This window comes from Diorhabda sublineata, chromosome X (genome assembly GCF_026230105.1).
Source record: "Diorhabda sublineata isolate icDioSubl1.1 chromosome X, icDioSubl1.1, whole genome shotgun sequence".
In the NCBI taxonomy this organism is placed as follows: domain Eukaryota; kingdom Metazoa; phylum Arthropoda; class Insecta; order Coleoptera; family Chrysomelidae; genus Diorhabda; species Diorhabda sublineata.
Genome location: NC_079485.1, coordinates 26587755 through 26614077, shown reverse-complemented (window position 1 = coordinate 26614077; position 26323 = coordinate 26587755). Strand labels below are relative to the sequence as shown.

At 32.5% G+C, this 26323-nt stretch overlaps 1 protein-coding gene across 2 annotated transcripts; it reads left to right on the top strand.

Moving 5' to 3' along the window:
- The first annotated feature begins 6217 nt into the window (after positions 1-6217).
- LOC130451250 (oxysterol-binding protein-related protein 1) lies at positions 6218-24957 on the top strand. 2 transcript variants are annotated; one of them, XM_056790146.1, is made up of 9 exons: positions 6218-6384; positions 6447-6569; positions 11838-12055; positions 17888-18146; positions 18458-18655; positions 18801-19023; positions 19636-19764; positions 20036-20247; positions 21219-24957. In XM_056790146.1, the coding sequence occupies exons 2-9, from the start codon at positions 6544-6546 to the stop codon at positions 21316-21318; spliced, it is 1365 nt and encodes a 454-aa protein (XP_056646124.1). In that variant the 5' UTR covers positions 6218-6384; positions 6447-6543; the 3' UTR covers positions 21319-24957. The 2 variants fall into 2 exon arrangements, with proteins under 2 accessions (XP_056646124.1, XP_056646125.1); XM_056790147.1 differs by having other exon boundaries at positions 6222-6330; positions 21219-24951.
- The last annotated feature ends 1366 nt before the right edge of the window (positions 24958-26323 follow it).

The window sequence follows — 26323 nt, the reverse complement described above, 5'->3', positions numbered from 1 at the left end:
TAAATATAGTAATATCTTCAGTACATTCGTCGCACCAGTTTCAACCATCTCTCGTCGATTTGGCGTCCTTTGACAGGCATTTTAATTTAGAAAAAATTGAAAAATCACAGCGAGATACGTCAGGACTTTACGATGGTGACAGAAGCAGTAAAACTTGGTGCTTTGTTAAATATTAACCCCATTCAATTATTTCTTTGGTGTAATATCATTATAAAACAGCCAATAACCTCTTTTCCAAAGTTGTGGCCGCGTCACTCAGTCTTCTGCGTAGCTTCACGTAGTTTTTTTAAATGATCCAGTGGTATCTCGGAGCATATTCGTGGTACATAATACAACAACTATCTTCACTTTGCTACGATTTTGACATGGCTTTTTTGGTCTTGACGATTTAAAATGCTTCTTTTTTGTTGTTCTAATCTTAAAAGTTGCGGAAATACCTTGGTTTGAATCGATTGACCCAGTGATTCCATTCGTTGTTTGTTTCATCGTATTTTCTAGGGACTGGGATGGTTTCTATATCAATTTAACGTCTGATTGAATGAGTCCCCATTACCCAAATTCAAATAAAATGATAAATCATTTCGGTACCACATCAGTTAAGTATATAAAAATGGAAGCCGCAATAAATAACGATGATCAAAAGGTAGGTAAGTATTAAACCAACTACATGTAAACAAATATTGACCGTGAATAAGAAAAATGAGATCGTTTGATAAATAATTGCTACGCTTTTCAACATTTGTTGATCTTGATCCACTGCCTTTGACAACATTACATAATAAAAGATACACTGTAATCGAAAATGCAGCCATAGATTATTTTCAGTACTGTGAAGGGTATTTAATAACTAATGAACGATTCAGTTACTTTTTATCATCAAAATAGATCAGGCTGCCTGGAAAAATGATTTATTATAAATTAGATTTGGGATTTCTTAACGTTTTTAACGTTAAATGTCATCAGCACCATCCTCTATTCATTTAGCTCACAATATCACTACTATAGAGTTTATCAAAGAATATTCAGTTTTCTTGGAAATTACATAAGAATCTTTTAGGGTTTCAGAAGTTTCTATCATTATCAATCAAATATGTATGTAATTAGTCGAAAATTATTGCAAGCAATCTCCACGTAAGGATTATATACATATAAAACAACGTGGAACCTTCTTTTTAATAAACACAGGGTGAATTAAAAAAATGTAATAGTTATTTCAATATAATAACGACTCAACATTTTAGGGGGTGATAAATTGAAAAACAAATAATTTTTTATATTACAATTGACAAATATACAAAGTGTCCAGAAAGGGTATCGGGTATTTGTAAGTTCAAGTAAACAAAAAATATTTATAAGCAATAAAAACTTTTATTGTTTTTTGATACCATATGAATTGGAAAATTATTTGGAAAAGATGATGTTATCCAAATGATGGCCGTTACGTTGCTGGCACTCTTCTAAACGGGAACGAAGATTGGCGATAACACGTCGACACAAAGCTCTTGATATTGCTGCCATTTCTAACCTGATGTTTTCATTCAATTGGGTTCTTTGGATTATTTTGATGAACCTCACTTTTAAGGTATCCCCATACAAAATAGTCAAGCGGGCTAAGATCGGGGCTTCTGGGAAGCCAGTTGATGTTACCCCTTGTCGAAATAACTTTATTAGGGAATAATTCATTCATTCATTCATTCCATCGAGTCATTCGAGGTATGGCAAGTGGCCCCATCTTGCTGGAACCACGTTTTTGAGTTGAAAGTTGCAAACTCATGTAACTCTGGGACCAAAAAATTTCGCAACTTATGGCAGTAACGGTGACTATTCACATTAATGCTCGGCCTCGTTGATATTCATGAAAATAAGCACCAGTAATTCCTCTAGCAGGCATAGCAGCCCAAACAACGACCTTTGCGCTCTGCAGGGGTCGTTCATGCTTTCGTCTCGGATTCTCGACTACCCAGTACCGACAAATCTGCTTATTAATATGACCATTCAGGTGAAAATTTGCTTCCTTCGTCGCTGAACAGTACGTTTTCAAAGTTGTTAAATCGCTGCATCATTTCGTTCGCAAAATTCAGTCGATTAGCATAGTCCGTATCCTTCAATTCTTGAACCAATTGAATTTTATAGGCTTTTAAATGCAAATCTTCCTTTAAAATCAAATCGCTTTCGGATGGATAAAGATGGATTTCGACGAAACGACGCCTCAACTTCTTTAGTTGTTTCTTCATCGCAAACTAAACGAGGGCGACCAGAGTTTTGAATTTTAACTGTCGCACCTGTGTTCTCGAACATCCTGATCCATTTCCTAATGCTATCGTCACTTGGCGCGTGGCGTGTACGACGATACGTTTGTACGCAAAATGCGCGATGCGTCCCCGAGTACTGTTCCATCGTGACTAAAACTCCACAAAATGGCGGACGCCACGAACAAAAACAAATATCCGATACTCTTTTTGGACACCTTGTACTTAGGAATAAATTACTTATACCTTTATGTAAATAGTTAAAATGTATTAATAGAAATGAATGGATAGATATTGATTCTGATCCGAATTTTTTCTGACTATACATTACTAAAAAATATTATCTTATATTCAGCCATTCAACCAGGCACTTCTGGGACCATCCTCGTAGATATATATATATATATATATATATATATATATATATTCATCATTAGGGAATATATACTGAGCTCACTTTAGTGTTTCATTGCCACAATTCCATAGCAATAAAAGTGGTTGACTCATTCCAATTATGTAGTAAGAACAGTTCATACAATCTAGCTACAACATATATTTTTCTCGTCCTATTTTTGCTAAAATTTAACGATTTCAATTGAACAATCTACTAATTAAAAGTTTTTAGTGGATTTGAAGTGTAATTAGAAACCACGAAACTTATTTGAAAATTTTTGAAAACAAAAAATCTAACTTACATAATGACGTTATTGTAGGGAATAGTAATATTTTTATAAGATTCAATATTCTTAGAATAAGATAGTTCATTGCTATTTTGAAACTTTTTTTCCAATTCCAATTATTATCAATTAGACAAATTCTTATTTATTCATTTTATTTCATAAACTTCTTTATTCGTACCTTAATAATAAATATGGTATCTTTCCTGTTTTTATAGTCAAATTGGAAAATGCACTTAAGAAATATGACCTCTATTATATTTATTATTATTATCAAAGTTATCCTATATATTAAAACAAATTTGAATTTGAAATATTAATTGAAAAGTTTCCCATCAACATTATCTTTTCAGATTCTGTATACAATCTAATCTGAAACTGACCGGGATTATCGGATTGGAATCATATGATATGATCCTTTCTACCCAGATAGACCAGTGGATACATGCGATCAGCTCACAGGCTGTTTCATTTGTCTATAATTTTTTAAATTTAAAAAAGTATTTATTCTGGCTGTCTACTATTTATTCTCATGAACAGCGTATTTGACAGGTTACTGAGGTTTGTGGTTTTTATAATTTTCGGCATTTCAGCTTATTAGTGTTCAATTTTAGTGTTAAATTCGTGTATTGTCTAATTTTTTCGACATTACGCACTAGAATTTGAAATACAGTATCATGATTTTATGAGTTCCACCTTTATGTTTGTAATCGAATTTGTTCTACTTGGGCAATCAGATTTATTTGAAGTTTACACGCTTGCCAAATTGTCTGATTATCCTCGATTCAAAATAATAAATATTCAGAATAAAAAAGATGGGCGTGCTACGTAAGTGCGCAGTCCCAGACCGACAAAAAAAACCCAGTGGTAAGTTGACTTACAATTTAATGGTTATAAGTTGACTTACAATCCGTCGTCAAGGGCAATCGATAGATTTTTGGTAATTGTTACTTATGTCCTTCAAAACAGTGTCAAAATGCATTGTTCACAATATAAGAAAGACAAAAAATTTTTTTTTCCTTTTCCACCAATGGACAATCACCACATTGAGAACTGAGTAACTATAATTGAATACGATCGCACAACTTTCTAGAAAACCAAAGCTTGGTCTCCGTAGAGAGGGTCGTTATTAGCAACCGGAATTTCGAAACTTCCATATCAATAAAACGTACATGAATTCCAAGAAGTGACTCTTTACAAATTTTGTTACATCTTCATTGTTATTATCTATTTTGGTAATTGTATCGTTCAATCCTCATAGCTTCGATGACCTTGAAAATTTAGTATGTTGTGCTGTTTTTTATGCTGAACAAGAATATTTCGTTAAAAAGTGCATTTATTCTTTCTGAATACGAAAAACCTAACCTAACTCATCGGAGCTGTGATCTATGTGTTCGTTTCACTCTCTCTTTTTTCCCAATATCCCATGTTTTTCTAATGTCCTCGCTTCTCTCCCTGTCGAAAAGTGTTTTTCTAGCGATCCTGTGCATTATTTTCATTTCGGTGGTTTCTAATATTCTCTTGCCTGATGACAGCCTTGTAGATTCGGGATTTGATCTTAATTCCGATATATTTGTTTCGGTAGATTATATCGTTCAGGTAAGCTGAGGTTCATGCTGCTTTTGCCGCTTGGTTTCTTACCTCCGCTTCGATATCACCGTATCCTCATATTTCTATGCCTAGATATTTAAATTTCATCTTTTGTTGCATAATTTAATCATCTACAACCAGTTTGCATCTGATAGGTGTTTTTGAGGTGGTCATGCATTTCATTTTTGCTGCAGATATCTTCATTTTTAAACTTTTTTCCGTTCAGTTAATCAATTGAATAATTTGCCATTGTTCATCAAAATTTCTAGTTATGTTATCTGGTCATACGAAAAGCCTACGCTTATGGTTTATGACTAAAACATTCAGTTGCAAGCAGACAGAGATTAGGCAAAATGATTTCATTATTTTTTTAATAAATATATTTGTAGAAAAACATATAGTGGTAATAAAATTACGAAGAATTGAAATGATACCAAACATATCTTTAGCATGACGTGTAATTATCATTTTTATTGATGTTTACAGAATGTTTGCTTGAGCACTTTAACAGTGCTCGCTGAAAAGAAATTTATTATTTTTCCAACATTGTCCCGTATAAATAGAATATTACACATCGTTAAATACTTTTTGCTTCTTTGGTATGTGTTTTTTATCCAGGGATTTACGTTGTTAACCTATGCGACAGACACAAACCGTGTGGAAAACTTTTATGTTCATACAGCATGGTTTTAATTTTAGGCCATCACTTTTACATCAGTTTATCGAATGATACCAACATTTAACATGAAATATTTTATAAAATTACCAATTTCACAAAATTTCTAGCATTTTTGGAATTTCCATAGTTAACTTTAGCATACATTTGAAGGTTTTGGGAGGTGGAGATTATAATAATTAATTACCGCAATAATCCCTTTCTTGAAAATATCGTTGAAATATATGAAAAAGTTGCAGCTAAAAAATACAGGGATTGAATGAAATTACTTTCGCCGTATTTGCAATAGAAATTTGTAGATTTTGTTTTTTCTTATCGATTCGTTTAAAAGTTCCCCTTTTGTGTAACTATTTATGAAAGATCTATATAAAATGTGGATATTTGTTTAATATATCCTTTATTTGTATAATCAGTTACGTGTGTTTGTCCACTGAAGTAAAATTTGTTCTCAAATGGTTCTATAATTATTAAATGATATTCATATGAATTGAAAATTATCTTTGAATCAATGAATTCTTTATCTAATGTATTGAATAAATCAATTCCCCAGCGGAAGTTTTCTTTATATCAACTGATATAATAACAGTTGTTATCGAGGTTCTACTTAGTATCAAGATACAGTGTTATGTCAAACATAATTTTTCCTCAAATTGTCGATTACATTCTTATGAAAAATGTGCGTTATTATTAACAGGTATATATAAAAAGATCCTAGCTATTGAATCTATTCCAGACATTTTGAATTCATTCAAAGTAAAATATTCATATTCATATTGATATGCTGATATAATTACAACAAATTATAATATAAATTTATTCGCTTAAAGCTATTCACACTGTATAAAACATCTTTAAAAAACGAAAATTTATATATTTTTTAAATTATATTTTCATAAAAGTTGTTCATGTGAAAATTATTTGAATATTTAGAAGGCTATAATTGAATTTTCGACAGAACAGACGGACTTGACTCGGTAACATTTTATAAACTGCATAACAAAAATCATTTCTATGAGAGCATGCGCGATTGGAAGTCCTTGTGAGAATCTCCTTGAAACCTGTTTCTGCTTTCCCAACCATTTCCCAGTATTCGGAGACGAAAACATTGGGTTTTCCATACATTCTCAATAAAATTAGGGTAGATCGATGTATGGCATCAAAAAGTTACCGCGAGATTAAAATCTGAGTTTCTGTATGGTGGCATTTGATGCAATTTGTTAATCGATACTTCTATAGTAACGGTTTGTTTTTCAGTGCCTTGTAGACTAGACCACATGTAGATGGTAAAATAAGGATAAGAGGCAAATGATTTTATTCTTGTTCCAAATTTACGGGGTTTGTTACCAACAGAATGGAAATAGAAGAGAAGGAATACAGGTAAATTGTTTTCATGATAATTAGGATTATAAAAAACTTATTCAATGTAAATTCACGAATATATTAGTTTAATATAATTCAATAATTGATAGAGTCTCGGATGCCTGTAATACTTCATAGCATTTAGCAATATTCTTCTATAACTTTGCTGAATAAAAACATCGATGGTTTAGAAATACTCTCAAATTATGGTTCAATTAGTTTATATTATTTAGATATGTCAATACTTGATTACAGTGTTATAGGTTATATATGGTTATCAGTTTTATAAAGTATGTTCAAAATAAACAATTATGCACATTAATATTTATTTAGTATCAGTATTGATTGTGATTTGCTAATTTATATATATTTTTTAATTTGATTTGTTGAATGACTGAAAAATATATCAATAGTTATTTTGATTATTATTTTCTGAAGATGTTGGTTCGTTAGTAACTAATCTTAAAACAAGGACTATGACTTCCTTGTAAGAATAACGTATCCAGAGCTGGATTGGAGTGAATTGTATGAAACTGCAATATGTTCAAATAAGAGAGAGAATTCTTTTGTATTTACATTTGGATAGGCTTCACTTTAATTTTTGTTTTAGTATACTTTTTATAATTCGTGTTTATCCTTTACCAACTTATTCCCTATGTGGTCTGTAATATTATTTTTCTTTGTTTTATTCTAATCTAATTACATCCAAATCAGTCATATTGGTAATAAACATCTATGATCTCTACAGGCGATAAATTGGTTTTGAAACACGTGCCAGACAGTGAATTATTGGACTAGAAAACAGTGTGTTCATTTCTAATATCGTTTATTATCAGTAGGTGGAATTGGGAGTCATTCAGAGGCACACATTCATTTACTTATTGTATTCCAATACTATATTCACAAATGAGTGATTATTGTGCAACACATAAACTAATTATAGACAGGTATCATTTGTTACTAAATTGAAATTTCTGAAGCCATTGGCAATATTCATACCGAATACACTGTTTACACTACCACTACACCAACACTCACAATTAAATTGTCTGACGCGCGTTTCGATAACCAAGTTATCGTTCTTAGAGACTGAAAGTAAACTAAAACCTATTAATTTAACCTACCTATATATACTAAATTTTTACCAATGAACTTTCCAGCGGGAAAAACCTCTATGACGGGAAATTTAATTAATTAGAGACTGAGCTGTAAGGAATAAGCCCCTTGTCTCTATTTAAACTATTTTTACAATTAACAATCTCAATGCTTTCGATGTATCCAACAATTTATTGTTTGTTAACATTTTTTAACAATTTTACATTAATAGTATTCATGTCATTATTATGACTGGAAGCGTGGTAGGAAAAACCTGATTTTCCGGTCCGTCTATATTTTAAATGAGCTATGTGCTCTTTATACTAGAAATTAACGGAATTAGTCTGCTAAATTTGGTATTTTATGCTTGGGATTATCCTATAATCATTTTAATGTAATAAAAAAATTGTAAAAACAGGATTGAAAGGTCCCAGAGCAAATTCTCTCATTATAACCCTTAAGTACAGCCATATCCTCAATAAAAGTCCTTTCCCTATAATACCTTTCGATGTTAAGTGGAAAATGAATTATACGTATATAAATGAATATTTATATACGTTTTGAGAACACACACATATTATTTTAATGAAAAATTTTTGAGAAACAGTTTAATTGATTACAATATAAACCGAGTATTGTATTTGAATCAATTTTCTTTTATAGATTAAGCCACGATCTTTTCATTTTCATTTTCTCCGTCATAAACCTGCTTTATCCGCACTAATTTTAATATCAGTCAAACGAGTTTATGTAAATGAAGTTTTTGTATACTATCAAAACGCTGAACTTAAATAAAAGCATCCATAAGTATATGTAGCTATGTTAAGCATCTCATCGTTATTTATGTTCTACTTTGGAGAAAAACAGAAAAATATTTTACTTGTATATACTGGCATTTATTTGGAAAAGCAGGATAGATGCTAATTGAACAAAGAAGGGTATTAAATAAACGGATATACTCCGCAATTTAGATTCTGCAGTAAGACCTATACAGTATTCGAAAGAAATATTAACTAACCTTATTCATTTATTCAAGCAGTATAAAATTTTCTTGGAAATCGTATATCAGAAAATCACGCATAACTATTGAAAACTCTGCTATCAAAGTTTAATATTATTAGTTGTAGCATGAGGTTTACTACTTTCATAGTCACATCGCTTTCCAGAAAACTTTGTAGTGAGAGAGGTTTTCCATCAGGCATTAAAATTATGGAAAATCTATATCAAGCAGTATAGCAGCGAGACAAATTATGAAGGCTATTTGAAATTTGAGAAATCGCTGCCACCAAAATCTTTTGTGAGCTGTGTGATACTCAAATTTAAATTTTAATCTTCGGGCTTGGATGTTTCCTCGAGCTTTTATATATTCTATTATAAAATACAGTAAAACATTCGATTCAAAAGTTGATTGTAGTCTCTGATTCAGTTTCTACGTTGAAGAATAAAATGTAACGTATTTCGATTATTATGTGTTATTATTAGAATCAGTCTATTGATACCCTCGCCATAAATCAATAATCGGTACAATTATAATTTCAATGTCAATTTTCGTATGACTAATGTTAGGTTTAACTTTGGTGGAATTTATCATTGAATCAACAAAGAATTTACTCAGAGTAATTTCAGATAACAAAGTGTCTAAAGGTACTATTAGCTATCAATCAATAATACTATATAAGGTGTTGAAAAGCTTTCTATCGAAGACTCGAATAAAAATAAGTTATTCACATTAGTTGATAGCTAAAAATATCTGAGACCTATGATTATTTGGTTTACAACTGAAATTTTTTATGCTGTTGAATATTATTTGTGAGCAAGATATTACGGAACTTGAATTCAACCATATATTTAGCCAGTGAGCTTGCATTTTTTTTCAATTGCTCACTATAATTTTGATTGCAAACGGGATTGAAAATTTGATTAAGATCTGTTTCGTTTTTCTATGTATTAAGAAACACAGAGAAGGAATAGATAATAAGAGATAAAAATTCTATTTTCTAATAAAAATATTGATGCTTTATGTAGGTCTGAAAGGAAATTATGAAAAAAGCTGCTTTTTGCAGCGTCGTAGATTTGCAAACTAGGGACTAAATGAATAGATTTAAAGGAGACTATGTTGAAAAATAAAAATGTCAGGTGGGAACTTTTTTCTTGATGATTCTTTTCCTTGCTAACGCTATTACGAAAATTTGATTTTACTTCATCAAAACAATATCACAAAGTGTTTTTAATACCTTAAACTATAATTCTCGTGAACTACTGAAAAAGTTGAAGTGTGTAGAACCTTCGAGGATATAGTTAATTTAGTTAATAAATAAATAATAATGGCTTTTTATATTTTTGAATTTTGTATTGGGACCGAAATATAGAGGTTAGTACGTTTTCTAATGAACTAATATACAGGTTGCAGATTCACACAATCCGACACATAACGTTCCAGCTCGTAGCGTTCAGTAAAATGTTTTTCAGATTTTTGGTTGAAAACTTCGCTGCTTGACCCTTATTATATGAATTCTTGCCCTTGAAATAACTAGTATTTCTTGGAGCTAAGTACGATCAGTGTCTGATAATAAGAATCAACTAGGAAAATTTCCAATACAAGAATTCCAATCCAGCGATTCAAAATAGTTTATTTCTTTGCGATATAGATTACCAATAAGAGTTGCTAGCAGTAAAGTTATTTTTTGCAAGAATTTGGTTTATACCATTCCTTCATTTGTTTTTGATAAAGAACCCATAAGGTATTTGCGGAGTATTCTTTCAATGTATCAATTTTTATATCTATGTTTACATAGTACAATGATTAAGTTAAATTTTTATCATTTTTATCAATTGAAGATTGTTTCAAATATATTTTAAATACCCGAGGAAAAATTTTAGAAGGTATATGATATTGCGTAGTAATAAACCGGTAAAGGCAGCTTGACATGGTACAAGAGAACATGCAAGAGATTCCATGCAATTTTTTTCAAAGTTAAAATATTTCATAGATTAATATTGAACGTCATTTAAATATTTAAAAAGCTTAAGAGGTGAGCAGATTTACGAAGATATGTTTAATACCCTGATCAATGTCCTTCGTATGCGACCGTGAAAAATTGGACTGCAAGCTTCAAAAGAGGTAAATTTTCCATTGAAGATGATGACCGATCGGGAAGGTCAGTTTCTGTGTCAGTCCCCGAAAATATCGATGCAGTTCATGACATGATTTTATCATACCGTCGAATTGGGCTAAAACGGATATCTGAAACACTGATATTCGAACGCGTTCACCATATAGCTCACGTCAATTTGGACATGAGAAAAATTGCTGCAAAATGGACCCCCAAATGTTTGAATGTTGACCAAAAGCGTACAAGGGTAAAAGCATCGCGTTCGATCTGTGCTCGATTTGAAAACAATATAGGCTTCTTAAGCCGAATTGTTACTATGGATGAGACTTGGGTACATTTCTACGATCCAGGAACAAAGCAACAATTGATGGAATGGCGACGCTTTGGTTCCCCAAGACCTAAGAAGTTTCGTGTCCAAAAATCTGGTGGAAAAGTTCTTGCTTCAGTTTTTTGGGATTGCCATGGAATAATCATGATTGATTTTTTGGATAAGGGTAGAACCATAAGTGGAAATTACTATTCGACATTACTGACTACTCTACGGGAAAAAATTAAAGAGATAAGACGCGGAAAGCTATCCAAAGGTGTTTTATTTTTCCAGGACAACGCCCATGCACACAAATCTCATATTGCCATGCAAAAAATTCATGATTTAATGTTCGAATTACTAGAACACCCTCCTTATTCACTAGATTTGGCTCCGTCCGACTATCATCTCTTTCCTCTGAAAGAAACTGAAAAAAAGTATGAAAGGTCGTAAATTTTCTTCCGACGAGGAGGTAATAAAAGCTGTGGAGGTCTGGTTTGCAGACCAAGAAGAAACATTTTTTTTTGAAAGGTCTAGAGACGTTGCAGGTTCGCTGTAGTAAATGTCTCCAATTAAGTGGAGAATATGTTGAGTAATAAAATATTTTGACATTGAAATTTTGTTTGGTTCTATAGTAGGCTAAGAATTTTTCAATATATCCTCGTATATTGTAGTAAAATGACATTTATTTGGAGTGAAGAACAATCTTAATATTTAGAATTTTTGGTACGTACACTAATTGTTAATGACAGGATAATAATGTATTTTTAGACATGTCTTACCGGTTCCTATGTATCACAATGATTACAACATCTGGTCAGTTTTGAAAAATTGCATAGGTAAAGAATTGAGTAAGATAACAATGCCTGTTGTATTCAACGAACCTTTAAGTTTTTTACAACGCATGGCTGAATACATGGAATATGCACATCTCTTGAGATTGGCTTCAGAGCAAGACGATCCTGTTCTAAGAATGCAATATGTCATAGGTGAGTATTACGAGCTGTCAAAAAAACATTTTTCGATTTAAATATTTCTGTAGGATTTCCGTTTATAGTATGTGTAGTATGTTTATAAAGTTGAATTAGAAAATGAGTGGGATAGATATTAGGTTTCTCCCTATAATATTCATCTTGATTACAAATAGTAATAAAATAACATTCTAAGTGAGCATTAAATTGTTTTAGAATATTTCTTACGCATATTTGTTTTTAATCAGATTTCAGAAACCCATTAAACTGTGACTCATACTAATGGTGCTTCCTTTTTGCTCAACATTTTATTATAAATCGATTATCGAACCGTCGGTGTTTGTTTACGATTCTTCATCACGCAATAACAATAACAGGATAAAACATGGTTGTAGTGTGAATATATATGATACGATAAATTGGAAGAATAGAAGTTAGTTCAGATAACAAGATTTCGTACTGGATTTAGTATAATCATGTCCCAAGCTCGTTAGATATTCAACGTTTTCATTTGAAATATCACTGTTAGTATAACGATTCGTATTTGAAAAAAGAAGATTAATGATGTAGACATTATATCCACTAATTAAATGGGGTAGTGAGGGAATGAAAAAGGCTACGCAAATCCTAAGCTAAAGCCGAATAACTGTTTATCGAAATATATTTTAATGAACTCATTAATTTCTTATGAACAAATACTTATTATATCAACAATATATGATTAGATAATAATGAAAATAGGATATAGCCGTAATATATCAAAGGCGTGTTTTGATCCTTTTTCTATAGTCTACTTTTATGATGAGAGAGTAATAAAATGATGAAGCATTCGTAATCTAGGCGTATCACTTCTTTCAGTAGACAGTTAAATTATTTATTCAAGTTATATTTCGAGTATTTTCGTTTGAAATTTTTCTACAAGTTATGAAGAAAATTGTGGCATAATGGTTATATAGGCATAAGGGTTCAAACTTTGATTTTTGGACAACTTTACTACGTTCATTATTTTAATATAAAAACTCATCAGTATCAGTAGAGCTACTTCTTAAACATTATAATCGGAATCAGCTGAAATATCTCAACCAATATTTAAAATAAGTGGCTCGATCAGCTCATTTGTAATATTGTCTAGCTTCCATGTTTTCACCTTTTTTCTATCATATGATCATATGATTTACTGCCTTTTTCCAGTTTTCAGGCTTCACATTCTTGACCTTTAGACATTAGCCTTAACATGGCCCCACAAGAAATAGTGCAAAGGTGTGAAATCACACGATTGTGATGAACTGTTCACCAAAGGCGGTTTTTAATTTGGCAATTGTTTCCCGTGCCGTGTCGTATGTTAAACCGTCTTGTAGAAACCACATGTCAGGCATGTCCAATTCTTACATTTTGGGTAAAAAAATCGTCAATCATCAGACGGTAGCGCTCGCCATCCACAGTAACGTTCCGGCAATCGTCGCTTTTGAAGAAGTATGGCCCGATGATGCCACCGGCCCATAATCCACACCAAACAGTGACTTTTTCGGAATGCATTGATAGCTCTTGCAATGCTTCTGGCTTGTTTTCACTCCAGATGCGTCAATTTTGCTTGTTGACGTATCCATTCAACCAGAAATGAGCTTCGTCGCTGAACACAATTTTTCGATCTCCCTCCAACTTTGCCAGTGCCTATTCACCAAATGTTAGACGTTGTGGGAGATCGTGTGGCTTCAATTCTTGCACCAGCCGTATCTTATAAGGTCTTACACCCAAATCCTTTTGCAAAATTTTCCACGAAGTGGAGTAACAGACGCCCGCTGCGAACGGCGGCGAATCGACATTTCACGGTTATCATTAAAACTGGCGGATACAGCCGCAATTTTTTCTTCGGTCCTCACTGAACGCTTGCGTGTTAGTGGTTTAATGTCCAATAGTAGAAACTGGGTTCGAAATTTAGTTACAAACATCCGAATAGTTCCCTCAGTACTCTCTTAACCAAGCATGAATTTTGATAGTAAAATTCAATAATTTGCAAGCGTCGTTCGTTCTTAAATCGATTCATGATTAAATTATAGACCAAACTGAATAAGTTTGACAATGACACATGACACGATTAAGCGTGATCTCTCATAAACAGTGTTGCCAAAAAGATATCAGCAAAAAAATCATTTTCTATTGGGAAATTCAAAGAATACAGTTCCCTTCTCGCAAAGCCGGGATTGAATTTAGCCAATTCTGTAAATCTTTTTTTAATCATTTGGTTTTGGGCGAGTGATAACTAGTATTATCTATTACTATTATACCGTTTTCAGCAAGATCTATCATTTGTTTAAGTCATTCTTTAAAAATATCAGGATTCAAGTCCTCATGGTAGTCACTGGAACGAGTAGATTTAAAGGTTAATAAACCACCTTTAACAAAACCATTTCAACTGCCGACGTGTATTATTATCAGTTTGCGCCTCTGACCTGTTAGAGCATTTGAACCAGTAAATAAATTATTTGCAGGGCCGAGCCGTGCCGGGGGTGCATGGCACCCAGGCGGCATTAACACACGGGGCGGTAAAAGGCAAAATGTCTTTGAAAATAAAAAAAAAACAGAACCCCATCATGCAAAAAATATTTAGACGCAAAGTGCCTTTCTTTTATAGCGGCATTTCACCGAAATATTGTTTTCTTATTATTAGAATAATACCAAAATAGTGCGTTGAGCGTTCGGGCGGCGTAAAAAAGATAATAAATAGGTAATAATAAAGAATAAGCCGCTTGCCACCAAAAGGACAGAATATATTAATAGGTACTTTTCTATACGAATAGACTAGAAATTTACCTCATACCTCGCCTCACTAATCAAATTTCGACTAGATACGCTAATAAGGCGGCATATTTTGACTTGTAACAGCTTCATCTTGCTAAAATTAATTTTATGTATGTCCCTCTGTTTAGGTGTTTGTTCTTTTCTTCTTTTATTATAATAATAATGATACACTATTGTATTTCGTAAACGCACAACTTTAATTACATATATTATCCTTGCATCTCATATATTGATATTGAATTATTATACATTAAACAGATTTTTATAAATTTTACGTCTGCAACTCTTGTGGTGTGTATCTTGAATGCCCTGGGTTTTTGCTGTCTCTCTTCTGGGCCCTCGTGGTCGCAGCGTTGCCAGGTTTAGCTTCCATATAAAATTTAGAAGTCGTAACACCCTCATTGATCTAGGTTTCATCTAAATAAAATATATTAATACAATATTGTTTCTTTCTATTCAAATAGACTTTCTGCAATGCTTTTTCTAGCAACAACCTATTTTTTTTGTGTGCTTCGACTCAGTTCAGGGTATACTTATCATCTTGAACCGTAACATGAACTTTGTCGACTGTCGGAAATTCTTTTCTAAAGATAAACGCATGTGAAAACTCGCCACATTTCTCTCCTTTTATAACACTGTAAATCGTAGTTTTACCAACACCACGCGTACCACTAACCTATTTCACTGTGTCATGAAAACTTATGAATAAATGTTTGTAAACGATTCACAACAATTAAATATTAACACTTTACGCGGCCCTTTCAAATATTCCATAATTAAACTAGAATTAACAATAGATTGCCCACTGCACCTCGCAAGTTGCAACTAAACTAAACTGTTAACGCCGCTTGGCATGATGCAATACAACGTGCAATGTAATGCAATATGCAATATTTCTTGATCAGAAGCATGCGCAGATGAAGTTCAGCTCAAGCAAGATCTCGCACTTGCAACATTATCGGTCTTGTGCAATTCTACGGAGAAATCCAGTTATTTTTATCTAACAACCATCAAATGTTAGTCTTAGATCAACTGACTTCCGTGAATTGTTGTTATTGTTACTTGTTTGTTACTTATGGAATTTTAGTAAGTAAGCAACCATGATGCAATGGCAAGAGACTTGTATAATGTCAAGCGACGTGCAATATTCGTTTAAGCAATATTTCGATCTTGCGAGAAATTGCATGCATTTTCTTGCACATTATATTGCATCATGTCAAGCGGCCTTTAAGAATACAAAACTTGTACCTCTATATGGAAAAACCTAAAATCGTATTTTCATGAAATTTGTCGGGAAGGGATTCTTGGTGTCCAGAAAGGATAACGGGTATTTGTAAGTTCAAGTAAACAAAAGATATTTATAAGCAATAAAAACTTTTATTGTTTTTTAATACCATATGAATTGGAAAATTATTTGGAAAAGATGATTTATCCAAATGATGACCGTTACGTTGCTGGCACTCTTCTAAACGGGAACAAAGATTTGCGATAACACGTCGACACAAAGCTCTTGATATTGCTGCCACTTCTGACCTGATGCTTTCCTTCAATTGGGTTAGGTACTTTGGATTATTTTGATAAACCTCACTTCTAAGGTATCCCCATACAAAATAGTCAAGCAGGCTAAGGTCGGGGCTTCTGGGAGGCCAGTTGATGTTACCCCTTCACGAAATGACTTTATTAGGGAATAATTCATTCACAACTTCCATCGAGTCATTCGAGGTATGACAAGTGGCCCCATCTTGCTGGAACTACGTTCTTGAGTAGAAACCTGCAAACTTCTGCAACTCTGGGACCAAAAAATTTCTCAACTTATCGCAGTAACGGTGACTATTTACATTGATGCTCGGCCTCGTTGATCTTCATGAAAATAAGGACCAATAATTCCTTTAGCAGACATAGCGGCCCAAACAACGACCTTTGGGCTGTGCAGGGGTCGTTCATGCTTTCGTCTCGGATTCTCGACTGCCCACTACCGACAATTCTGCTTATTAACATGACCATTCAGGTGAAAATTTGCTTCGTCGCTGAACAGTACGTTTTCAAAGTTGTTAAATCGCTGCATCATTTCGTTCGCAAAATTCAGTCGATTAGCATAGTCCGTATCCTTCAATTCTTGAACCAATTGAATTTTATAGGCTTTTAAATGCAAATCTTCCTTTAAAATCAAATCGCTTTCGGATGGATAAAGATGGATTTCGACGAAACGACGCCTCAACTTCTTTAGTTGTTTCTTCATCGCAAACTAAACGAGGGCGACCAGAGTTTTGAATTTTAATTGTCGCACCTGTATTTTCGAACATCCTGATCCATTTTCTAATGCTATCGTCACTTGGCGCTTGGCTTGTACGATATTCCGCACGATACAGACTTTGAGCAGTCACTATTGAATCACCGTTACGATAATGAGCGATGCGTCCCCGAGTACTGTTCCATCGTGACTAAAACTGCACAAAATGGCGGACGCCACGAACCCCTCCCCGCTCCCTTTCGTCGCTCCGAATGTGGCGCGAAAACAAATACCCGATACTCTTTTTGGGCACCTTGTACATAAAAGTAGTCTATAGAACACAATGTAGAATAAGATGTATAGTCTAAAAGCAATGCAGAAAGAGATCAAACGCTCACATTTAAAGCGATAGAAACTGGAATACATATACAATTTAAAAAATATATTGAAGAATTAGTAGTTATATGAAAAAGTCACTAGTATATGATTTAATATCAAGAAAAAATATGAAAATATAAATAAATGGACAAAGAAATGCTAACAAATCTGATAGTTATATTGTTAAGGAATGAAGTTGGAAGATGGTTGGTGGGATTATGGGTCCAAAGCTACGAAAACGGAAAACTAATTGTCGTCATACAGATGAATCTACGATACTTTTACCTCCAAATTGTTAGAGAAAAGTTCAAAGCATTATGTAATTGAAAAAAATATTATCCGTTTCCATTTTCCATTTTTTCTTGATATAAATTGATAGCCATTCTAAATATCAAACAATCTTAGATCAAATTCATGTGCCTGATCTCTTTTTCTTTCTCCAGGATTTGCAGTAAGTGCTTTGGCTTCAAATTGGGAAAGACTTGGAAAACCATTCAACCCCCTTTTAGGGGAGACGTACGAATTGGAGAGAAAAGAATTCAAGATAATTTGTGAACAAGTGAGTCATCATCCACCAGTCTCGGCTTTCCACGCAGAAAATGGAGACTGGATATTCCATGGATCTATCCATCCGAAACTAAAGTTTTGGGGGAAAAGCGTCGAGATTCAACCCAAAGGAGTTGTCACCGTGGAGTTTCCTAAGTATAATACAACAGAATTTGTTATCCTCAACAAAGTTTATCAATATACAGAACTAACAGTATAAATTAAGTCCGAAATTATATAGTTTGAGAGTACTGTAAATCAAAAAATTCACTAACAAACGAAACTAAAATAATTTATTGTATTGACATACATCTGTAATGATATTAATTATTCTTGATAATACATGATTTTGTTGATTGCATTATCTATTCTCATCACAGAACCGTATATTCAAACTTTGTTGCTTCAAACCTAAACCATTCTCAATGCAAGAAAAGTTGTAATATAGTTTTCTTTAAATTTTTTAGACTTAAAGAAGCTTATACGTGGACTAACGTACAATGTTGCGTTCATAACATTATTGTAGGTAAACTTTGGATGGAGCAAGTGGGTACTATGGAAATTTCCAGTTTTTTATCTGGCCATAAAGCACATTTAACTTTTAAGCAAGCTGGAGGAAACAGTAAGGATTTACACAGAGTTGAGGGATTTGTTACAGATAAGTCGTAAGTACATATATATATATATATATATATATATATATATATATATATATATATATATATATATATATATATATATTATGTACGTTCTAATTTCCACTTCATGTTTGTATTTAGTAGTTTAACAATATTTTCGTGTTTATTTTAGAAAGCAGAAAATTTTGTTTATATATGGCAAATGGACAGAGTTTATTAAATGTACAGACATACATTCCTATGAAGAATATGTAAGAGATAATTCTTCGAAATTTTCTAGCAACTCGAAGAGTAAAAGTCCAAATGATTCTCCATCTCATACTTCCAGAAAAATGCTACAAAAATTTAATAGTCTCAAAGTTGGCTCATTCAACAAATCAAACTCCACTACTGAGGTAACAATGATGATGTTTTGTTAAAGTAACTGGTTTGTGTGGTGTCTGTTGGTACAAAGTTTTATACTTTTATCTAAATGCAGCATGTTATGAGGTTTTATCATTAAAAATTTACCAAGATGATGATTTGTTCAAGTGGATCAAGAAGGTATTTCCAAGTTGCGGGTAATCTCTGGCAATCGTCCCTTGTGTTCAGACAGTTTGGACGTTTCTCTATTTCGATAGCTTCTCGAATAATCCTGAACTGAAGGAGCGGACTAGGTCAATAGTTTTGGTTCTATTGAAATCTATTGTGTGTCTGGTAGGGACAGGACGTTGGGCAAGGGTGAAGGAAATATCGGAATTAGTGACAAACAACAAGTGTTCTTTGGCTCTGAAGAAAATACGTTGATTTGTCTGGACACTATAGGAACGGGGGAAAACTGAGCAGGGGATTTTATACACTCCATGGTGTTAATTGGATATTTTATCATTGATGATTCAAAATTCCAACGCGGTTCAACCTGCGAACCTAGTTCTTTTGTCATAATCTCGAAATGAATATTTTTCATTGAAACAATTTGATATTCTTAAAATTTTATCGAAGTAAATTGTAGAAGTTTTATTTTGTAGAGTATGGACGATTCCACTGCAGATTTAGGAGAAAATTCTGTTCCAAAAAGTGATTCCGCTTATTCCATAGATATTCCAAATTCTTCAACAATATGGAAAGTTAATCCAAGGCCAGTACAAAGTGGCGATGTAAGTAAATGATTATTTGAGGTAAATTGTTTCCGTGTGAAAATCTTTATGACAAGTAACTGCAAGTTTTCAAATCAATTTCAACAATATTTTGAATTAATTTCATGGGATGATTTGATACACTCTTTGCTATGATTTTTGTTTCATGTTATTGGTTCAATTTTGTTACTTGCTTTTGTTATTTATTCTGTCTTCACCTCCTTAATAATTCTATCTGTACATAAATCTCATACTTACTTCAATAGGTTTATTACTATTTTTCATTTTTTAGTATTACCAGTTCACTCAATTTGCTATGTCTTTGAATGAAATTGAGAAAGGTATGCAGCTGTGTCCGACAGACTCTAGACTGAGACCTGATATAAGAAAACTCGAACAAGGTGATATTGATGGTGCAGCTATTGAAAAAACCAGATTGGAAGAAAAACAAAGAGATGTTAATAAGACTCGAAAAAATAAGAAAACGCCCGAGTGGGTTCCAAGGTGAGCATCTACGTTTAGTAAGTTTCAATGAAAATATATGTCAACGGTTTCATATTGTTTAGTTCCAAATACGATGACATAAAAACATAATATTTCACCCCATTTTCAATATGCAAAACAATTGTAAATGTTCCTTCTGAGTTTTGACCAATTATTGAAAAATTACTCATTGTTTCGTTTAGTTGGAGCAAGTGGTGTGTGTGAGAAGCAATGATACTTCAGGTGAAGTGTCAGCTGACACATTATTTTTGATAGTGCCATTAGTGGAGGTGTTTTTTTTTGTTAAAGGAGCCATGTTAGGGCGCTTATGGAGTCAGAACTCTTATCTACATCAGATTTCAACAAACGTTTTTCACATCTAGACAATTCGTGCAGAAATGGTGCGAACTCCTCACAAAAGAAAGACAATCGAAGAAACGTGTGCGTAAATCTTTTTGAGCTTTTATAAGCTGAAAACTTCCAATACTAGGAAAAACAACTCCGCCAGTGTAGAGTTGCCCAAAAGGATTTATTTAAGGAGAATAATACTGTTTGAAAAAAATAAATCTAATTATTTTTCTCACACACTTCGTATGTTCATTTTCAACAAGGAGGTCCAAATCCAATTATCAACATAAATTTATTCTGAGATATGTTTTGTAATGTGCTAGAATTTCCAAGGATCTATTATCAGTTGATTTAGGGTTTTCATTGTTTTCTCCAGTGTTAAGAGTGACAAAGGAAGTAATAATGTACGAGTATTATCTACAGGAAATTTAATGAAATGTCATTAATATTCTCGATATATAATGATATCATTATTTATATAATGCGATTAAGATTATCACTAAAATGAGTTATATGGAGATTGTATTATATAATGTGTGAGAATCTTCCTTCAACCAGTTGAAGCAGTTGAAAACAGCTCTAGATCATCACTCAAATTCATAGAAATAACTTTAAATATTATTCAATCCTATTCTTTTTTTTAGATGGTTTCATCAGGGTATAAATCCTTACACGAAACAAGAGGATTGGATTTACAATGGGGATTACTGGAAAAAGCAGTACACAGATCCAGATATATTCTAAATTGCACTTGTACTGATGGGTAGTGTGTTTGTAGTAACTGTAGTAATATCCCTAAATTGATGTTAACTAGGAGTGTCCCCTTATAGAAATAGATTAATGTATGCGTGTGCCAAAAACTTGCACAAAATGTAATTTATCATAGAAACAAGAAATAGCGCTTCCGGGGATATTGTGATTCATGTCAATTTTATTGATTTAAAATTGAAACGTCAGTGTTTTTGACTCAGTTATTCATTAACTGGACAAAGTAATTGAAAAATTGTACGATATTTGAAACAATCAATTGAAAAATTGGAAACGAATCTATATTAATTGTGCTGTCAGTAGCTTAGCCTCTATTTTTCTGAAGAACTTATAAATACTCAAAAAATGGTTGTGCACAATAAGTAGCACTTCCAAAAAGCAATGTTTATCATTTTTACTATCCTAATGAATTAATATAAGGTACCTGATAAACTCTTCTAAATCATAGAGTCTATAAATATATGTCCTTCTGCAAGAAGTACCGTAAACAATTGTTTAAAAACAAAAAATGAAATTATATTAATCTAATCAATTTTAAGAGTTTGGTTGGTTTTATAAACTTTCTAATAAAAATCCAAATAATTTTATTGATTGGCCCTTTCGAACTTATAATGCTAAACTTTTAGAAAAATAGTCTTAATAGCCATTTTAGGCATTTTAAACCCCAATCTGCGGAAAAATTCCTAGTGAGCTGAATTTTTGTATACACACGGTGTTGTAATGAAGATATGAAAAATCTCGCGCTCTATTGCTCGGAGGGCAATAGCTGTTATTATAAAAATTGTACTTAGAATTACCTACAAAAAATGTCTCTTGCATTTTTCTGTAAAATCAACCGTCTTCGGAGCAGAGCGCTGAGAAAGCGACTAGACTCACATACGATATTGTATAACGTACACCAAGGCGTAAACTACATTGCTTTATAATATACTTATCTCATAGAGGTTTAAGAACTAGTATAACTTATCCAAATTACCCTCACTGGCAGATTTTTTTATTTAAAAAGCAAGCACAAGTGGATAAACCCTATTACACTCAAGTAATTCGAGTAGTGCCTGCCGTGTGGAGATGCCAGGTTGTAGTGCTCGAGAAAGATGAAAGATGAGCCTTGGTAGCTGATTCCACAGGCTTGCACATCTCGAAAGAAATGAGTCTCGATAAATTGAAATTCTGAGTGTCTGTAGGCGAAGTCGGTATTCATAAGCCACGTCTGTCTATCGAATAGGTCTTGCAAAAACTGTTCTAGGCGGGATTATGCTAGACAGCTTGGAAGAGTATTTGCCGTGATAGTATCGGTAAAACAGAATCAGGTCAGCAACTATGTTCTAAGCTGTCCGAGTTCTTAATCAACTCTGGATTGTTTATAAGTCGAACTGCTCTCTTCTGTATTAAGTCGAGCATCCCAAGGGTATGCTTGGGAGCTGATCTCCAAATGTGCGTGAAATATTCCAAAGTACGACGAATATGGGCCGCGTAGAGGATTAGAAGATGTTCCGTATTTCAATGTTACGAGACCCGTCCCTTTATACCTGCGACTGCTCGTCGGACTGCGTCATTCAAAAAATAATTTTCATCTGAACTAGAGTGTTAAACACGTTATTTATTTGTTTTCTGCTCTCAAACAATTTTCATAATGAGTGATACATGCATACAAATACTTAATCAACCTACATCATTTATTTTCAAAAATCCAAGAAGAAACATTGCTGTAACAAAAATATTTTCGACTGATTGCCTCAACAAATATCCACATTGCTAGAAAAATATTTTATTTCTACATGTCGGGATGTGATACAATTTCTGCACTTTTTTGGAGAGGAAAATTGAAAATCATGAAGATATTTGAGAAAAGAACAATTTCACTGAAAGATTCCAACAAGAAAATTGTCATAGGGGTGTCATTATCAATGATATAATCCATTTTCCACTATGATTTCAGATCTGTAACAAAACAAAGTACAGCTGTGAAACTTCCTTTATCTTACTTTACTTTATCTTCATCAGCTAACAGCAGATTTATTGAGTATATTATGAAATACAAACCTGTCTTGAAGAGAAATTGATCCAGAATAGTGAGTTAAAAATGAAATACTACAGTCAATAACAACTTTATTATCATCAGCACCCGATGATCTACTTAACACTTAACACTCTTGTAATTGTACGAAAGGTTGAGGCTGCAAATGTCGATGCAAAAAAATGGATTGAGGTGTTCAAAAGTTTATGGATATTGATGTGGCCAGTCAAGCTTAAACGCGGGGTCAACAAATGTTGGAAATGATGAAGACGTAAATCTCGAAATGAGTCCACTCGATGTTTTGTCAGCAGCTGTTACTGATAGAGAAACTAAAGGTACCCTTTTTAGCCGGTACGATATCGATGTCGATTTTTCACATCTTCATTACAACATCATAATGAAGGTGTATACAAAAATCAGGTCACTAGGAATTTTTCCGCAGATAAAACCTAAAATAACTGGACTATAAGGATATAGTTGCTATTTTTGTTATTATTAATTAATTACTCTCAGTGATTTAGCTTTGATAAAAATAAAAGTAAGACCTTTATCAAATCTAGATCCAAAATAAATATTATTTTGATTTTTTATTATTGGTTTTGAGTTTACCTGTCTTTAGTGTATGTACGATGAACCACATATATTTTGTTTTTATAGTAATAGCACTTAACTTGTTGAAACCTTATGGCTAAACAGGTATTTTTGTTACTTAATGTATAAATCTTAGATAACTTTCCATCAGATATTAAATTTTTTTCCAGTGTGTCTTGAATGTCAACTCATTTACACAAATATAAAATAATATAAAATAAAGATCGATTAATCCTATCAAAATATTAATATATTGGACACACAAGTTTTTGTTATATTGTTTCCCATATTTTTTATATGAAATACACTATAGGAAATGCGTCAGTTATGAATGTTTTTAATCCCCATTTTTTATATAATTATACTAAAAATGAAATTGTAGTTTTTTTAGTTCAATTGATGACTATTGGAAATTAGTAAATTAAAATTTTTTTACAATTTATATTTTCTGAAAAACCATATTCTCTTCTAATTTCATTAATAGTAAATCAAATTCAATCTCTATAATAATCAAATTGAATTATTTATCGACAATATGAGTTCTGAAAATATTCATCTAACAATTTTAATGTAAAATTTTTACATATTGATTCTATTGCCTTACCTATGGGACTATAAAAGTTTTTATTGAGCATTTCATGATAATATAATTGAATATAATGTGATTCACTTTATGTTCAAAAAAAATTGTGAGTACGTGGTTATTTTGAGATTGTATTTCAAATACGGGTGTACCTTCCTAGAACTGGGATGTATCTTTACTTTTCCTGTATACTGAAGCAACACTAGATTAGGAATGTGCTTCGTGTGATTTCAAATGCAATAATATTTAAGAAATGGTATGTATACAAACATATTATTTCCTAGTTTTACAAAGTACATTGCATTTCGTTTTTCTTAACAACAACTCAGTTTAGGAATATTTAATAAAACAAATATAATAAAATTATATCTTGTAAATTGTAACAATTATGTTTTTTTGGAAAATAAAACTATTTGTTATTTGATTCCGAGTTTTATTACATTTCATACTTATCTATAACTGAATTATATTTTACAAAATAAATCAATAATACAGAAAACTCTAAGACGAATTTGTCCTCAAACTTGTCACAATACTTTTTTCTATATGTAGTCCCATATTCATATATTTCCATTTCTTAAAATATTTTCTTGTACTACCCCAGAAATAAGGTAGCAATGCCTAGTAGATTACTACCCCCAAATGAGAAATAAAAATAATAGTGACAAATGACTTAATAAAACAGGTGATTCAAATCTTATATATTGCAACAGATTAAGCTATTGACACAAGAGGCCCTTGCTTTTACACTGCATTTATTTGTGAAACACTTTCTTTTGCAATAACAGCATGTATAGCCTGGTCTACCGCTTCTTGAATTAGCTTCAGTTACTTCTTTCTTGAAATTATCCCATCTATGGAAAGTATATTTTCTTTACAAATTATGAATGGATTATGGTGTGTAAAGGGTACCGTTTTCATTTGCAAGCTAATAGAGTCGCTAACACATTTCGGTTACATGTATGACCATGGTCGTCATCGTACAGTATCACCAATTGAGCAGGAGGAAATAAATTGTTTCTCTTTCGCGGCCACTCTTTTTATAGGAATTAACTCGTGGTTTTCAGTCAGAACTTGATGTGAAAACGTGGTAGATTTCCAATTATCTTCAATATTTTCCTTTAGAATGAGGTTTTCGGTTTCTTCAAGATGATTTAAATATATTGGTTTTAAAAGTATCGGTAATATTTTTAAATTGTGCTTCGGTTTCGATATTTGCCATTTGTTCGTCAGGCAAAAAGACGACTTTTGGCTTTAATGCCAAACAAGGCTTCATAAGGACTTTGGCGTATTCCTTCGATATGTAGTGTTCTTGGCAAATTGAACATCTTTTCACATAGCGCATATTTCGGATATTACTTGATTACTAAAATCTCCACCATTATCTAATTGCAATATTGCTGGAGAACTAAATGTTAAAAATATTGAAGAAAAGGTGATAAGCTACTTTTTCTGCCCTCTTAGTTTTCAAAGATCATAGCTGGGCACACTTAATTGACTGATTACCATATAAATTCGCCATATATGTTTGACTGCAGATATATATACTTTTATTAGGTGTACTTTATTGTCTTTATTTCATTTGACACTTTTTGCATGAATTTGAATACTGCATATTTGTTTCTCGTGATTTTAATTTCTCTCCATCGTTTAATTTCAAAACGTTAAAACGTGTTAATCGCCTGTTATCCAGAAGTGTTTTAGCAGAAACCACTCCATAAAGTATTTTAGAGTACTTTTCTTAAGAAAAATGAAAACAATTGTCTTCTCGTTTACCCACAATTACTGTA

Bases quoted from the DNA above. Each gene is read 5' to 3' on its own strand.
- LOC130451250 (XM_056790146.1), top strand. From the start codon at position 6,544: ATGGAAATAGAAGAGAAGGAATACAG. The intron at 6,570-11,837 runs GTAAATTGTTTT...ATGTATTTTTAG, and splicing joins ATAGAAGAGAAGGAATACAG to ACATGTCTTACCGGTTCCTA. The intron at 19,765-20,035 runs GTAAGTAAATGA...TTCATTTTTTAG, and splicing joins GGCCAGTACAAAGTGGCGAT to TATTACCAGTTCACTCAATT.